The 15,055-nt window shown below is 42.8% G+C and overlaps 1 protein-coding gene across 2 annotated transcripts in view; it reads left to right on the forward strand.

Annotated features, from left to right (window-relative positions):
• Positions 1–15,055, forward strand: part of LOC120940974 (chloride channel protein C-like) — a 226,564-nt gene that overhangs the window by 42,450 nt on the left and 169,059 nt on the right. For both annotated transcript variants that reach the window (XM_040354173.1, XM_040354174.1), the window contains exons 8-11: positions 2,101–2,344; positions 7,043–7,237; positions 9,780–9,871; positions 14,709–14,809. In XM_040354173.1, the coding sequence (XP_040210107.1) occupies positions 2,101–2,344; positions 7,043–7,237; positions 9,780–9,871; positions 14,709–14,809 (632 nt within the window). The remainder of the gene's footprint in view (positions 1–2,100; positions 2,345–7,042; positions 7,238–9,779; positions 9,872–14,708; positions 14,810–15,055) is intronic.

Genomic DNA, 15,055 nt, shown 5'->3' on the forward strand with positions numbered 1-15,055 from the left:
TTAAGGGACATCTGTGCAGGTTTCTGCACAGATGTCTATGTAAATTGCGGCCCGAAATCGCAAAAAGTAGTACAGGAACTACTTTTTGAAATTGGTGCAGCGCCGCAGATGCGGCGTCGCACTGATTAGGACAGTGTCATTGCCGACAATTGGCGGCAAATGCCGCCGATTTGACATGCGATTTCACATGTGAAATCGCATCTCAAATCGAAGGTAATCGTACCCAGTGTGAACCTGGGCTGAAAAATAAAAAAGGACTTTGAGATAAGTTAAAAAATATATTTTCCTTACACACATATTTTCAACATCCACACAAAAGGGTGAGAGGGTCAGAAGGCACCTGTTTAGGAGGATCTTATCTTGGGATCTTCAGTGTTTTCAGATTCCTGCCAGAGGGACTGTGATATCACCCTTTCTTTTGCACCACAGGTGAGAACAGGGTCTCCACAAGTGTTTTTTTTATGTTAAATATTGCTCTACAGTGGTTGTAATCCTTTACATATACCCAGTGAAGTGACTAGCCTCAGGTGATGCACAGAGAGAAAACAAACCCCCCATAGGGTGTACCTGTTTATCTGCAGCACTCTCTTCTCCACAGTCTTCTAAAACACACATTTTACATTGTATCTCTCATCTCTGAAAAGCAGGGGGCGAGGATCTGAAGTCTCATGCCGGAGAGCTCAGTGAGGAGAGCTATTAGCTCAAGGGACACCCCTCCCCCCCTACTTCACACAGTACATAGGAAATGTGCAAATCTGTGGGTGTCATTCACAGGCTGTGTGCTGGAACTATCCTGCCCTTCACCAGTTATCTCTTGGAGTCATGAAAAGATGTCAGAAGTAACTCATACAGATAACAGAGGAATGAGGCAGCAGAGAGGAATCACTGTCAGTGTTTTATATAGAGTCAAGTGCACAGTATAGAAGCATATGCTTTGTTCATATTTTATATCTGAGGTTTACAACCACTTTAACTCTCAGGCTGCTATTAGGGTTATTATCTACTTTCTGGACTAAGATATTGAGCCAGAAGTAAATCCTGGTATTTACCCCAGGAGCTTTTAATTCTTGTTTTGCACAGATTAAACTCCTAGTTGACCGAAAACTACAACGTACAGTCTAATGCCCTGTACACACGATCGGATATCTAATGAAGGTTAAAAATCCAATTGTGTCCAACGCGGTGACGTAAAACACAACGATGTGCTGAGAAAAATTAAGTTCAATGCTTCCGAGCATGCGTCGACTTGATTCTGAGCATGCATGGATTTTTGACCGATGGATTTCCCCACAGACGATCGTTTTTTTTCTATCAGTTTTTTAACTATAAGAACATTTTAAAACAGGTTCTATTTTTTTTCACCGATGGGGAAAAAAACGATGGGGCCCACACAAGATCGGTTTGTCCGATGAAAACGGTCCATTGGTCCGTTTTCATCAGACGAACTGATCGTGTGTACAGGGTATAAGTCGCATGGCAGACAATTAGCATTATCCAGAGACGGTCCAAGCTCAGAGCAGGCAGCAAAGACAACATTATATTGATATAGTTCAAAGTCAAAGGCAGGAAATATTTTGAAAAAGTAGTCCATATTCCAAAGAGAGGATCAGCAACAGAGGAATCCAATGACTAGGCTAGGTGGGCAGGAAAAGCATGGAAAGAGAGGCAGGTAGATACTAACAAAAAATCTGGACCATGTTAGAAAAGTATATCACATTTACTTGTTTTATACTTTCTTTTACATTTCTTTAGTTACTTCCTGCTTTATTGCCTAGGCAAATGAGGTCATACATCCCAGGAGTCTTCAGATGGGGAGGAGAGGAGGAGGGATTTTTTCAACTAAGCACACTTTCCTGCATGCATGCTTGAGATAAGGGAAGACGAATTCCTGGAAGTAAATGCTACAAGAATCATTTGCCCTTACTCAAGAGAACCACGGCCAGAAATCATAGAGGGGGGTTTCTAAGTGATTTCTCAACAAAATAAAACTTGGAGACATGAATGGAAGGGGAGTTTGAATAGTAAAATAGAATTAAATAATGTTTTTGGTTTGTGGTACTCAGATGCAGTAAATATCCGCTTTAACTGTTTGTTGTGCAGGAGGAATTTCATCACCGCTGGTGCAGCTGCCGGAATTGCCTCTGTCTTTCGGGCTCCTGTTGGAGGGCTTCTCTTTGCTTTAGAGGAGGTGGCATCCTTTTGGGACCTGAAGTTGGCTTGCCAAACATTTTTCTGCTGTTTAGTTTCATCTCTCACTACAGAATTGTTTTCATCTTCATTTGGAGGATTTGTATATCAGGGTTATTTTGGATTTTTCAAAGCGGAGCAAAGAATTATATTTTGGGTATGTACTTTGTAAAATTTAATTAGGCAGCATAAAAGTATGGTAATACGCTGATAAAATATATCTCTTCTTTGTCAGTAAATGATTAAAATGCTTAGGGACTTATTTATAATTATTGGGTGAATCAGGAAATATAACCTTTGGGATTCACCTAAATTTTTCTTGCAACATAATTAGAACCCAGGAAATGTTTTCTGGTACAAGCTCTAATACGTGAATAGCAGCAAGTTTGTGTTTGGCATTTGGCGAATGGACATTAAGACCCCTTTTACACTGGGGCGTTTTTCAGGCACTTTGGAGTTAAAAAAAGCGCCTCAAAGAAGCCTCATCTGCAATCCCAATGTGAAAGCCCGAGGCCTCGTACACACGGCTGAGTTTCTCGGCAAAAACCAGCAAGAAACTTGCTGGGAGATATTTTTTTGCAGAGGAAACCGGTCGTGTGTACATTTTCGTCGAGGAAACTGTCGAGAAACTCGACGAGCCAAAAAGAGAGCATGTTCTCTATTTCCTTGACGGGAATGTAGAAAATTGGCTTGTCGAGTTCCTCGACAGCCTAACAAGAAACTCGACGAGCAAAACGATGTGTTTCGCCCGTCGAGTTCCTCGGTCGTGTGTACGAGGCCTAAGTGCTTTCAGAGCCCTTTCACAGTGCCAGCGCCCGAAAAATGCTGGTAAAGCTCCGCTAAGAAGACCCATTTCACACTGGGGCGTTTTTCAGACGCTTTGGCGTTAAAAAAGCGCCTCAATGGGAAGGGGCACTTTAGGAGCGGTGTATTCAATGCTCCTAAAGCGCTGCAAATAAGCTGCTTGCAGGACTTTTTTTGACACCCTTCCAGCACAGCGCCTCAGTGTGAAAGCACTCGGGCTTTCACATTGGAATTGCGGATGCAGCTTCTTTCAGGAGCTTTACAGGCACTTTTTTTAATGCTAAAGCGCCTGAAAAACGCCCCAATATGAAAGGAGTCTGAATGGCTATTCAATACAATTATCTGATGAGTCAGGTGTCTAAATACTGTGTTTCCATTGGACAGATGTATACTGGAAATAACTAAGTTTGCCAGGTTAGTGGTAGGGGAACACAAATTGACAATTCCTGTTGAATATGATACAAAGAGAAGTTTGTAAAGAGCATAAATAGACACCTATAGGAGGCACCTATATTTAACCAATAGAATGTAACTATGTGAAAATCTTCATGGTGGTGAATTTATTATGTGCTTATGTTGCGTAAAGTGCATTCAAACTTAAGAAAAAAAAATGTCTTAGCTGAACAATCCTTAATATTGGTGACTGCATTCGTTTTTTCAGAGTTTTTCCCTTTCACGTGATGATCCTCTAAGGCCCCGTACACACGGTCGGACCAAACCGATGAGACTGGCCCGTCGGACCGTTTTCATCGGTTCACCTCTGAAGTGGCCGTACGGCCTGATATGTGTACACACCATCAGTCCAAAATCCCATCGGGTCAGAACGCGGTGACGTCAAACACACGACATGCTGAATAAAACAAAGTTCAATGCTTCCAAGCATGCGTCGACTTGATTCTGAGCATGCGCGGGTTTTGAACCGATGCTTTTCTGTACTAACCATCAGTTCGGTTTTGAAGCATGTTAAAAATTTTGGACCAAAGGAAACCAGACCGATAGCCTATACACACGGTCTGTTTGGTCCGATGAAAATGAACTTCGGTTCATTCTCATCGGACCAAACCGACCGTGTGTACGGGGCCTCAGTAACACACTTCCTGTTCTAGCGTGACAACGCTCACTATATTGTATTTATGGAGCAGCAGCGTTGTCACCTTAGGTTGCTCTCTGTTTTAGACTAAAAAATACACTCTGCCTTCATGCCGATAGTTCACAGAAAGAATTGGTCAGGGCTGATAACACTGCTTTGGATTTCTGTGAAGAAAAGGCTCAAAGCCTTTTCTCAGTTTACAGAATTTCTGGTGGGGTCAACAGGTGTTTTGTTTTTGCACTTATCAAACAGATATAACAAAACACTTTTAATAATATGGTATATATCAGATAAAAAGGAAGCAAATAAGGGAGGTTTGAAGTTTAAACAATGATTATGTTTTTTTACAAAATGGCTACCAGTCTGCTTGGCAGGAAGATGTGTCGTCAAAAAGGGAAAATTCTGTTTACTTCACGTCTTTTCTAAACAAAATAGACTTGCGTGATTTACTATTTAGTAATGCATATGTTGTTAAATGTGGCTCTAAAGAAAAACAAGGTGAATTTTATAAAGCAGATACTCATTTAATAAATCGTCATCTATTGGGCATAATTTACTAAAGGCAAATAGACTTTTAATTTTGCGAGTGAAATTGCTGTTTGCAAGGGAATTTCCTCGGAGTGTAGTGAGTGTGAGCAAATTTTACTTTGCAAACAATACCCAATCATAAAAAATATGGGGGGAGATGTGGCGCTTGCTAAACTAATTAGTAATTAAATAAGTAAAACTGATGCAAATAAACAACTCTTGTGCAAATAAGCAATAAACTAGTAATCATGTGCAAAGTAATAAATGTGCAAATTGTTAAAAAAAATAATAAAAAATAAATGTGCAAATACGCAAATAAATAAATAAACATCAACTGTGCCAGCACACAAATCCTGTGCAAATACGCAATGAACAAGTATTCACGTGCAAAGTATTGAATGTGCAAATATACAAATACATACATAAACATCAACTGTGCCAGCAAACAGTGGTACAAAATAATGTGCAAAGAATGTTCCGAGTAAGACAGACACAAAATATTGTGTACGTCAATAAATAAATCCTCTATTGTAAAGGAATGTGCAAGTCATACTTAAAGGGGTTGTAAAGGTAAACATTTTTTCCCCTAAATAGCTTTCTTTACCTTAGTGCAGTCCTCCTTCACTTACCTCATCCTCCCATTTTGCTTTTAAATGTCCTTATTTCTTCTGAGAAATCCTCACTTCCTGTTCTTCTGTCTGTAACTCCACACAGTAATGCAAGGCTTTCTCCATGGTGTGGAGTGTCGTGCTCACCCCCTCCCTTGAGGGGGGGGGGCAAGCAGGAGAGTCAGGACGCTCTCTATGTTGCAGATAGAGAAAGGTGCTGTGTGTTGGTGAGCAGCCTGATTCTCCTGCTATATGCACCATTCAGCCCTAGGAATTCGAAAGAGCCACAAAGTAAATGTGCCACCCAAAACAAACCAGCAGCTCCTCCGGGGATAGTGCCACACATAGAATTTTTTTTTTATATTTGCTTGCACACGATTGGGTGATTGAATTCAATAGGGCTTCACCTCATTCACTAAGGCTACACACGACCGGGTTTCTCGGCAAAAAACAGCAAGAAAACTACTTCTTGCCGAGATTTCCGTCCTTGTGTACGAGGCATTTGGGTTTCTCGTCTGGAAATCTGGCCAGAATCTCGACGAGAAAAAAAAAGAACCTGCTCTCTATTTTCTCGTTGAGATTCTCGTTTGCCAGTTTCCAGATGAGAAACCCGAGAGTGTGTTTACTTACCTGTCGCCGTGGAAACCCACGCATGCTCGAAATGAGTTTGACGCATGCGCGGTAGCTTCCACGGCATAGGTGAAGCAAGATGGCAGCGACGGCATCAAATGTGACAAATGCATGCTCGTCGTACGCGATGACGTCACTGCGTTCTTTCCTTTCAAGGGAAACCGCAGTTCTTTTGAAATGAAAGTCAGTACACTCGGGCGGCAAGAGTTTCTTGCCAAGAATCTCGTCAGGGAAAACAATGTTTTTTTTCCTGACGAGATTCTCGGTCGTGTGTACGAGGCCTTAGCTAATGAAAAATCCCTTGCAACAGTGAAGTGAACATTCTATTTGTCTGCCCCACTTTGTTCCCATTTTGGGAAAGCCTGTATTACACTGAGGCCTCGTACACACGACCAAGTTTCTCGGCAAAAACCAGCAAGAAACTTGCTGTTTTTTTTTTTTGCCGAGGAAACCGGTCGTGTGTACATTTTTCGACGAGGAAACTGTCGAGGAACTCGACGAGCCAAAAAGAGAGCATGTTCTCTTTTTCCTCAACGGGAATGGAGAAAATTGGCACGTCGAGTTCCTCGACAGCCTAACAAAGAACTCGACGAGCAAAACGATGTGTTTCGCCCGTCGAGATCCTTGGTCGTGTTTACTAGGCCTGACACAGTGCCTTCCTTGGGTACTAACAAAAAAATCCTTTATCAGGTGACATCATCTTTACCCCTTGTGTGTCCCCATATCCCTGTGAGTTCTAGAAACAGCCCTTACATGTGCCTAATGGGAAATGTTTTGCTTTTGGGTGAAAAGTCTGAAGATTACTGATTATTGAGTTAAATTGTACATTGACCTAATATGAAAGCAAGAGATGCAGTTTTGCTTAACCTGCCCACCAACTCATATGCAGAAAGAATCTAAATATTGAAAAGGGCATTACCTATAGTAATGTTAGCAAGATCATAATTCACATTCTTTAGAATGTGAAAATATTCTTTTACATTTTTAAAAATTCAGGAGGGAATTAGTTACATTTATAGTTAAAATAGATTTCCCTTCTTTCGTTATAAAGTTCTACTTATTTATTTTTATTTTGTTCTACCTAAAAAAGCATTTTATATATTTTAAATGGCAAACATATCAAACGCAGTAAGGGACATGATTCAGCATTCTCACTGACCTCAGTTTAACAGCCATCTTTTTTGTTTTTTTTAAGGTGAAAGACTTTTTGGATATGAGTGTATTGGCCTTTATCCCCTGTATTATCATAGGAGTAATTGGTGGTTTACTGGGTGCCCTGTTTGTGTTTCTAAATGTAAGAATCAATAAATTTCGTCTGAAGCTGTTCAACTCAATATCTCACAAACTTCTCAGACAGCTGAGCAAGCTACTTGAAACTTTGGTCTTGCTGGTGAGTAGAATCTGATTTTTCATAAATCTTTATGACCGCCTTCAGTAAACATATATATTTTAAAAAGCAACAGATCTGCCATTAAACAGTAAATTTCATCATGTAAGTTGTTACTACTTTTATGGCATAATTCAGCGAAATGGTAGTAGTGTTTAGCAGCGTCCATTAACCTCCCTGGCGGTATGATTATTTCAGATTAGCATTAGCATTAGGAAAAACTCACTTAAATTTGTCCAAACAAGAGTCTAGTAGACATCTCGGGTATAATAAAATTTGAAAAACAAAATCATAAATTATAATATAAGAAATAACTATAAATTATTATAACAAATAATAATATAATTATAATAAAAATTATTCAATAATGTAATCAAATCAAAAACACTGAAATTTGCTTAGTTGCAGAATTGTCGCTGTCATCACTTTTATTTTTTGATGACGAATTTCCCCACAAATCGCTATCGCACAATTCTGTAAGTGATTATAATTTATTATAGCTGTTTTCTAGCTGGTCTAAAACCACTTTTGACATAAAGGGACACTTTTTGGTTGCTATGGACAATCTCCAGTTTCCAGGCAGAAAGAACAGTTTTAATTATATAAAAGTACATGCATGACACTGGGCAGACCACTAGGGACAAGGGGGGTGTGTATTTTTTACATACAGTACTGTAATCTATAAGATTACAGTATACTGTATGTAATGTGTTTATTTACTTTTTTTAATTTGGCGCCGATCTCTGCCCCCGTGCGCCGTAACGTCGCAGGGAACGGAGCTCGGCGGCACACAGGCACTGTGTGAATCTAGCGAGGACGCCGCTCGCTCACACAGTGGAGAGGCATCGCAGAATCCAGGGACAAGGTAAGTAATTCCCTGCCTGTGGATGCTGCGAGGCGATCCTGAGTCTGGCTCGGGGTTACTGCTTTTGGTTCTGAAATTCCACCCCGAGCCAGACTCGGGAATACCGCCAGGGGGGTTAAAGTAGAGCTCTAAGAAATAGCTTTCTGTATGCTATTACAAAAAAATGTTTTTCCTCTTGATTATGTCCTGGTTGCCTTTGGTTTTCTCTCACTTAAAGTGTTACTAAACCCAGGACCCTTCATTAACTTTATCTGGTGTCCCACAGTACGCAGAACATGGAAATGCAATTATTTTAATAAATATATACTGCTAAATACCCTTTCTGATCAGCAGTACATAGAAATCTTGTGACTTCTATCAGTGCTGGTAAAGCTTGTAGGAGGAATTTTCTTACTGAACTGGCTGCCCTATCAGGATGCAGGATCCCTAACCCTCTATCTGGACAGTGCTGATTGGCCCTGTGATGATCACATGTACTCTCCCAAGAAAAAAAAACTCTCTAGCAACACACACCAAACTGAGCATGTACAGCCTGACTCCAATAATTCTGACTTAACCGGACGTGTTTTGGAGTCAGTGGAAGAAGAGGAGGATCTGTGCATACAGGATCAAGCAGCCTTTTTACACAATGCAGAGGATTAATCCCTTAGGTTACACAGGGAGTATAACAAGCATCATTTACTGCATATACAGGCTGATTTTAATGTTGTGGGTTTAGTAACACTTATCATGACATCACAGAAAGTTGGTGCAAATCTTCCCAACAGAGACACAAGAAACATAACATACACTTTACAAAATGACATGTTTCTGTTCCGTTAGTAAATCCACCCTATGCTGTATCTGCAGTTATGGAGCAGCAGAATATTCACTGTAGTTGGACTGCACAATGTTGGGGTTGGGATACACAAACATGTGTCTCCATATCGACACTCAATGCAGCTGAGATCTCTTCCACCACTGCAGTTGTCACACAAACAGCACTGTGCCGAGGAGTTTTGCATCTGGGTGGGTGGAGCCTGATTGCGATTCAGAGACATTCTATCTCCATCAAATCCCCTCCCCTTGTGATAGACAGGCTGCTATTGGCTATTGAATATCCCCATTGCCTGCTGTCAATCACAAGGAGACAGTTGGCTTGATAGGGAACTAGTGTCTTAGCTTCCCCATCAGGCCTCACCCACTCTCATCATCACTGATTTGCTTGAAGACTGATGGCTAATACACAGAGTACAGAGACAGGCAATCTGCCTGTCACTGTACTACAAGTTCAAGTTGAAGTTAAACTCCTACTTATCTTCAGTTTATCTACAACCTGGAGGTAATTATTTTTAAATCAGCTGTAGTATTAGCCACACTTTGTTAAAGTGGCGCTTTTAAGACCTACCTGAATCTGCTGCACAAGTCAGTAAAGATATTGAAATGGGTAGCAGGAATTGTTTTAATCTGGTACAAGACCATTTAAAGGGCCTTACACCCGGAAAACTCTTGTTAATTCCCTCTATTGGGGTTTCACCGTTCTTTGCCTTCAGTTATAGTTATATATATTTTTACTATAGCGCAAGGAAAGACAGAAATGCATATAAAATTGTTTACTACGAGGTAAAATGTACTATAGATAAAATAATAGAAAAAAGTTATAATGAAGAAAATAGTAATGAGTAATTTCTAATTTTATAGATGGTGACTATCACTATCACAGTGTATGTGCCATATTTCTTCTCCTGCACTCCAGACCCAACAACCACCCATTCCACAAACTCATCTGATAAGTAAGTATGTGAAAATATGTCACGTTTTTATTACCTTGCATATCAGTTATAATATTAAACTGAGTCAATAGCCCCAATAACACTTTAAAATCTATAGCCCAAAGCTGGCCATACATTAAATGCATTTCAGGCAATTCATTCTGAATCAGGCTGAATTCGCTCCATGGGTGGCCCTGTTGACAACACCTGAATCGTCCAAAATAGATTTTTTAATTAACTTTTGTCTTTTATTGAAGGCACTGGATAGAAAATTGTGAGCTGAGCAGTGTCTGCATATTTTTTGATGCAGATGCAATTTGGATATTCTGACAAACACCTGTTAAAATAGCCTACAATGAGAAATGCATCTATTCATGCTGTTAGTTTGGGTGCAGAAATCTTAAAGCGGAGCTCCACCCTAAAGTGGAACTCTCGCTGATTGGAACCCTCCCCCCCTCCGGTGTCACATTTGACACCTTTTAGGGGGGAGGGGAGTGCAGATACCTGTCTAAAGGTATTTGCACCCACTTCTGGCAACACAGTCTCGGGCAGACTGCGGGCATGACGTCACCTCCCGTCCCCCCGTTGTGTTCTGGGAACACTCGGCTCCCAGTACACAGCGGGAGCCAATCGGCAGGCGTAGCATGACTCGCGCATGCGCCGTAGGGAACCGGGCAGTGAAGCCGGAGCGCTTCACTTCCTGGTTCCCTCACCAAGGATGGCGCCTGGGGGGGGGAAGCAGAGTGATGAGCGATCGCTCGTCCTCTGCTGCGGACGGCGCTGGACTCCAGGACACGTAAGTGTCCTAATATTAAAAGTCAGCAGCTGCAGTATTTGTAGCTACTGGCTTTTAATATTCTTTTTTCAGTGGAGCTCCGCTTTAAGCCTCATACACACGATCGGATTTTCGGCAGACAAAGCGTAGGACTTTTATGCGAAGGGTGTTGACCAGGAATTTGTCTTGCATACAAACGGCACACAATTGTCAGCCAACAAACATGAAACTATGTGGTTTTTCAGCTCTTTAGCGCCACCCTTTGGGCACCTTCTGCTAATGTCATGTTTGGTAAGCATTGATTCCGAGCATGCCTGTTTGTAATTTGGACTTTTGTCTGACGGTCTTGTGTACACACGTTCGGAAAATCCAACAACAGACAATTGTTCGCGGAAAATTTTAAAGCATGCTATCCAACATTTGTCTGCGAAAAATCTGACAAAAATTCTCCGATGGAGCATACAAACGATCGGATTTTCCACCAACAGCCTGTCATACACAATTCCCGTCAGAAAATCTAATCGTGTGTACAAGGTTTTAGATATTTCTTTCAACTCACAGACTGAACAAGAGAAATCTACATGCGTGGGCAGCTTAACCCAGGGGTAAGCAGCCTTTTGAGCCTAGTGTGCCAAAAATATTTGCAAGAAATTGAGAGGGCCAGGTATATAAAACAAAACGACTACATTGCATTCTAAATCACAAACATAAAAAAAACATTGGTGAAATTATCCCCCCAACAAAAACAATGGTGTCAGCGACTGCAATAATAATATCCCCAGGACTGGTGATGGTACATAAAACAACCCTCACGGGATTCGTGTTAGTGCGGCAAAATCAATATTGGGAGTAGTTTTAAAGGGGTACAGTTAAATAGAGTCTGAGTCTACGCATTGTATACAATGAACAGGTTTGCAGCAATTATTGTACTACTACTGGGCAACTTAGTAACCAGCAATTGGTGAAATAGCACTTTGATCAGGAGTTTGTCAGGAGCAAAATACCCTTAGGATTGGTGTTCCGCCAGAAATTCAAATAAGAAAAACAATAATACAAGTAGATTAAATGGTTCTAGGTTAATTTAAATTAATACCTTAATCTGTAGCTCTGATGCAGTATTATGGCATGATTTTAGTAGCCATGGTGTGATGATGTTTCATATATGCAGCACCTGCCTGTGTTTGTAGGGAATTTAGCTCTCTCCAGCAGTGTACCCACACCCCAATCATGCACCTTTTCTGCCCATCACTCCTCACTACTGTGGTGTTCTGCCATTATAAAAGCACAGTGCACAATGCATCAATGTCCTTATCCACTAATGTGTTTTTGTGATGTCAGGGAAGTGGGTGGCCCAGCGGTGTATTTAGGTTTTGTGCTGCCCTAGGCCTGACTAAACTTGCGCACCCCCTAATTTAAATATGACTCACCCCTTCCTGTCAAAGCCACACCCCTTCTTCTTTAAGACTCACCCTGTCATCTGCATGGGAAGAGGACAGAGGGATGCCCTGGGAGAAGGACAGAGGGATGCCCTGGGAGAAGGACAGAGGGATGCCCTGGGAGAAGGACAGAGGGATGACGTGGGAAGAAGACAGAGGGACGCCGTGGGAAAAGGATGCAGTGGGAAGAGGGCAGAGGGACGCTGTGGGAAGAGGACAGAGAGGGATGTTGTGGTGGTCAATAAGGCCTAGAGAATAGCAGCAGGCTAGGCACTTCCCAATGGCTCAGTTCCTGGGAACAGTAATGGATAATGGCCAACAGGCCCTCTTACCACACCCAACGAAATCGCAACAGTGATCCCTCTGGCTGGACGATCGCTCACTCTGGGTTGCCTGGGGTGACTCTAGTCAGTAGTGTAGCATGTCTGTATCCTGGCAGTGGCTCTGTCTTTCTCCCTCTCTGGTAGTGCGGGTACAATGTGGCTCCATCTCTGGTGGTGCGGGTACAGCGGTTACAGCGTGGCTCCCTCTCTGATGGTGCGGGTACAGTGTGGCTCCCTCTCTGGTGGTGCGGGTACAGCGTGGCTCTCTGGTGGCGTGGGAACAGCGTGGCTCTCTGGTGGTGCGGAGTACAGCGTGGCTCTCTGTTGGCGCGGGGTACAGTGCGGCTCTCTGGTGGCGCGGGGTACAGCGCGGCTCTCTGGTGGCGTGGGAACAGCGTGGCTCTCTGGTGGCACGGGGTACAGCGCGGCTCTCTGGTGGTGCGGGGTACAGTGTGGCTCCCTCTCTGGTTTCCCAAGCACAGTATTCTCTTTTGCTCCTCTTCTAACACCCCCTCCCTCCAGCAGAGTGCTTGCATGCTGGGGGCTGTAGCTTAGTGTCTATAGACACACTGTGGCCAGATACTTAATTTCCCATGATGCCCCCAGAGTCTTGTGATTGGCCCTCTGCTGTGGCCAATCATGGGGAGGTAAACAGCGGGCAGAAAGCTGGGCGGCGGCGCGGCAAATCCAATTAGAGCCGCTCTCTCTCTTTCTCCCTTTGGCTTACAGAAAGGGGAGGGGGACGGCGGGGGAGATACAGACATCCCGCAGCTCTACTCTCCCTGTCACAGAGCCGCTGTTCTATTTTCCAGAGAACTCGGCAGCGGCTCTGTGGCAGGAAGAGTAGAGCTGCGGGATGTCTGTATCTCCCCCGCCAAAATTTACCAAAAATATGCAGCAGAATACATATTGACCTAAATATATATTTCAAAATTCTCTGTCTTTTTTGTTTATGGTGTGTAGCGTCTGGTTACTTTAAAGTACCGGTGCTATTTTAATTTAGAGGGAGATCAGAGTGTAGTTAAACTCTGATCTGGTTAAACTGTTAAAATTGGGTCTCTGTCTCAGCTTGCCTGTGCCGTGGGCTCATTCTGTTGTGCTGGGGTGTTCCTCCCACCCCAGTGCAGTAGATGGCAGTACTGGAGTCAAGGTTTGGGTGCTCTTTCCCAGCAGCCAATCAGGAGGGTTGAGCCTCGCTGTGCATGCTGAGGGAGGGTATTTATGGGGCAGACGCCATTGGTTCTGGGTCCTTCTTCAAGTGTGGCATCCACCTTTAGGGTGTTTGTTAAGGCCTCCCGGGCCGGGGCACGCATGCCACGCCGAGTTCCTGGTTGTGGGACCAGGCTGGTCCAGAACATTAAGGTCGTGGCCGGGAGCCCAGTGGTCGACTGGGTTCCCAATACTGAAGTTCCCAAGCGGTATAGCTGTTCAGTGGGGAGTCCATCTGAGGAGAGCCAATAGGGTCTCGACAATCCACCATGGATCAAGGTATCCGGACACTGAGAGGCTGGTCACCTGTCAGTCGGTACCTGAAGGCAATTTGAAGGAGATCCAGGCGTAATTTCACCAAGGAGGTTTATCTCCGCAATCACAATCAGGAGGGCCTGTGGAAGAGTTCATATCCAGGAGGGTATGTGGCAGAGACTTTTCCTCAAAGGTTAGAGCGATACTCTGGCTGCCAGGTCAGTGAGAGAGGCCTGTCCGGGTATGCTATTCCCACTCAGGCAGGAGTAGCGCAAGAAGTGTTACACGTGGGAGCAGTGTGGACTGTTTCCCTATTGCTACACCTGAATTTGCTATTCTCCTTCTTCCTTCAACTCTACCTTCTTCACCACAAGATTTATTGTTTTTACCCGGCTGGTTAATAAAGAGCACAGCAAAAGACACCTGTTGCAGACATTCCTTTACTTTTGCTATATGCACCATACAGTACACCCCTAGGAATTCGGAGGTAAATGTGCCACCCAAAACAAACCAGCAGCTCCTCCGGGGGTAGTGCAACACGTGCAAAAAAAGAAATGCAGTGGTGATCAAATACCACCAAAAGAAAAAAAATATATATAAATTCTATTTGGGTACAGTGTTGCATGACTGCGCAATTGTCAGTTAAAGTAACACAGTGCCGTGTCGCAAAAAATGGCCTGGTCGTGAAGGGGGTAATTCTTCCAAACATTCTGCATTGATTAATAGCTAACATAGTACAATAATCTACTGTTAACATGCCATAAAAATTAAGGTATATTTACTAAACTACTTGGTGTTTTAGAACCATATGCAAATGAATGCATGTTATATTTATTTTTCTGCATCTCACTTTACAACAGATCACATGATTCACATGGATTGTGGGATGTCTCAGAATATAATTGTCCTGATAGTTCTACGTCTGGATCACAGGGAGCATTGAATCATACTATAAACCAAGGTACTACAGTAGACTATACGGATAAGAATGAACCAATAATGTGTAGTTCAATTATTTTTAGACTGTACTGTAGTTATCTGTGCTGCACTTCCCAGGGCTTTTGTTGTACTGTCCTCTTAGAATACATTTTAGAAGATTTGTCCATTTCATATTTCTGCCAAGAGGTAAGGTGAGGTTGGGCTTGCTTGTGCATACATATTATGTTTTTACTTAGCTGTAGATGTTTCTAATATTCTTGTCTTGCTA

Source organism: Rana temporaria, chromosome 5 (genome assembly GCF_905171775.1).
Source record: "Rana temporaria chromosome 5, aRanTem1.1, whole genome shotgun sequence".
NCBI classification, from domain to species: Eukaryota; Metazoa; Chordata; class Amphibia; order Anura; family Ranidae; genus Rana; species Rana temporaria.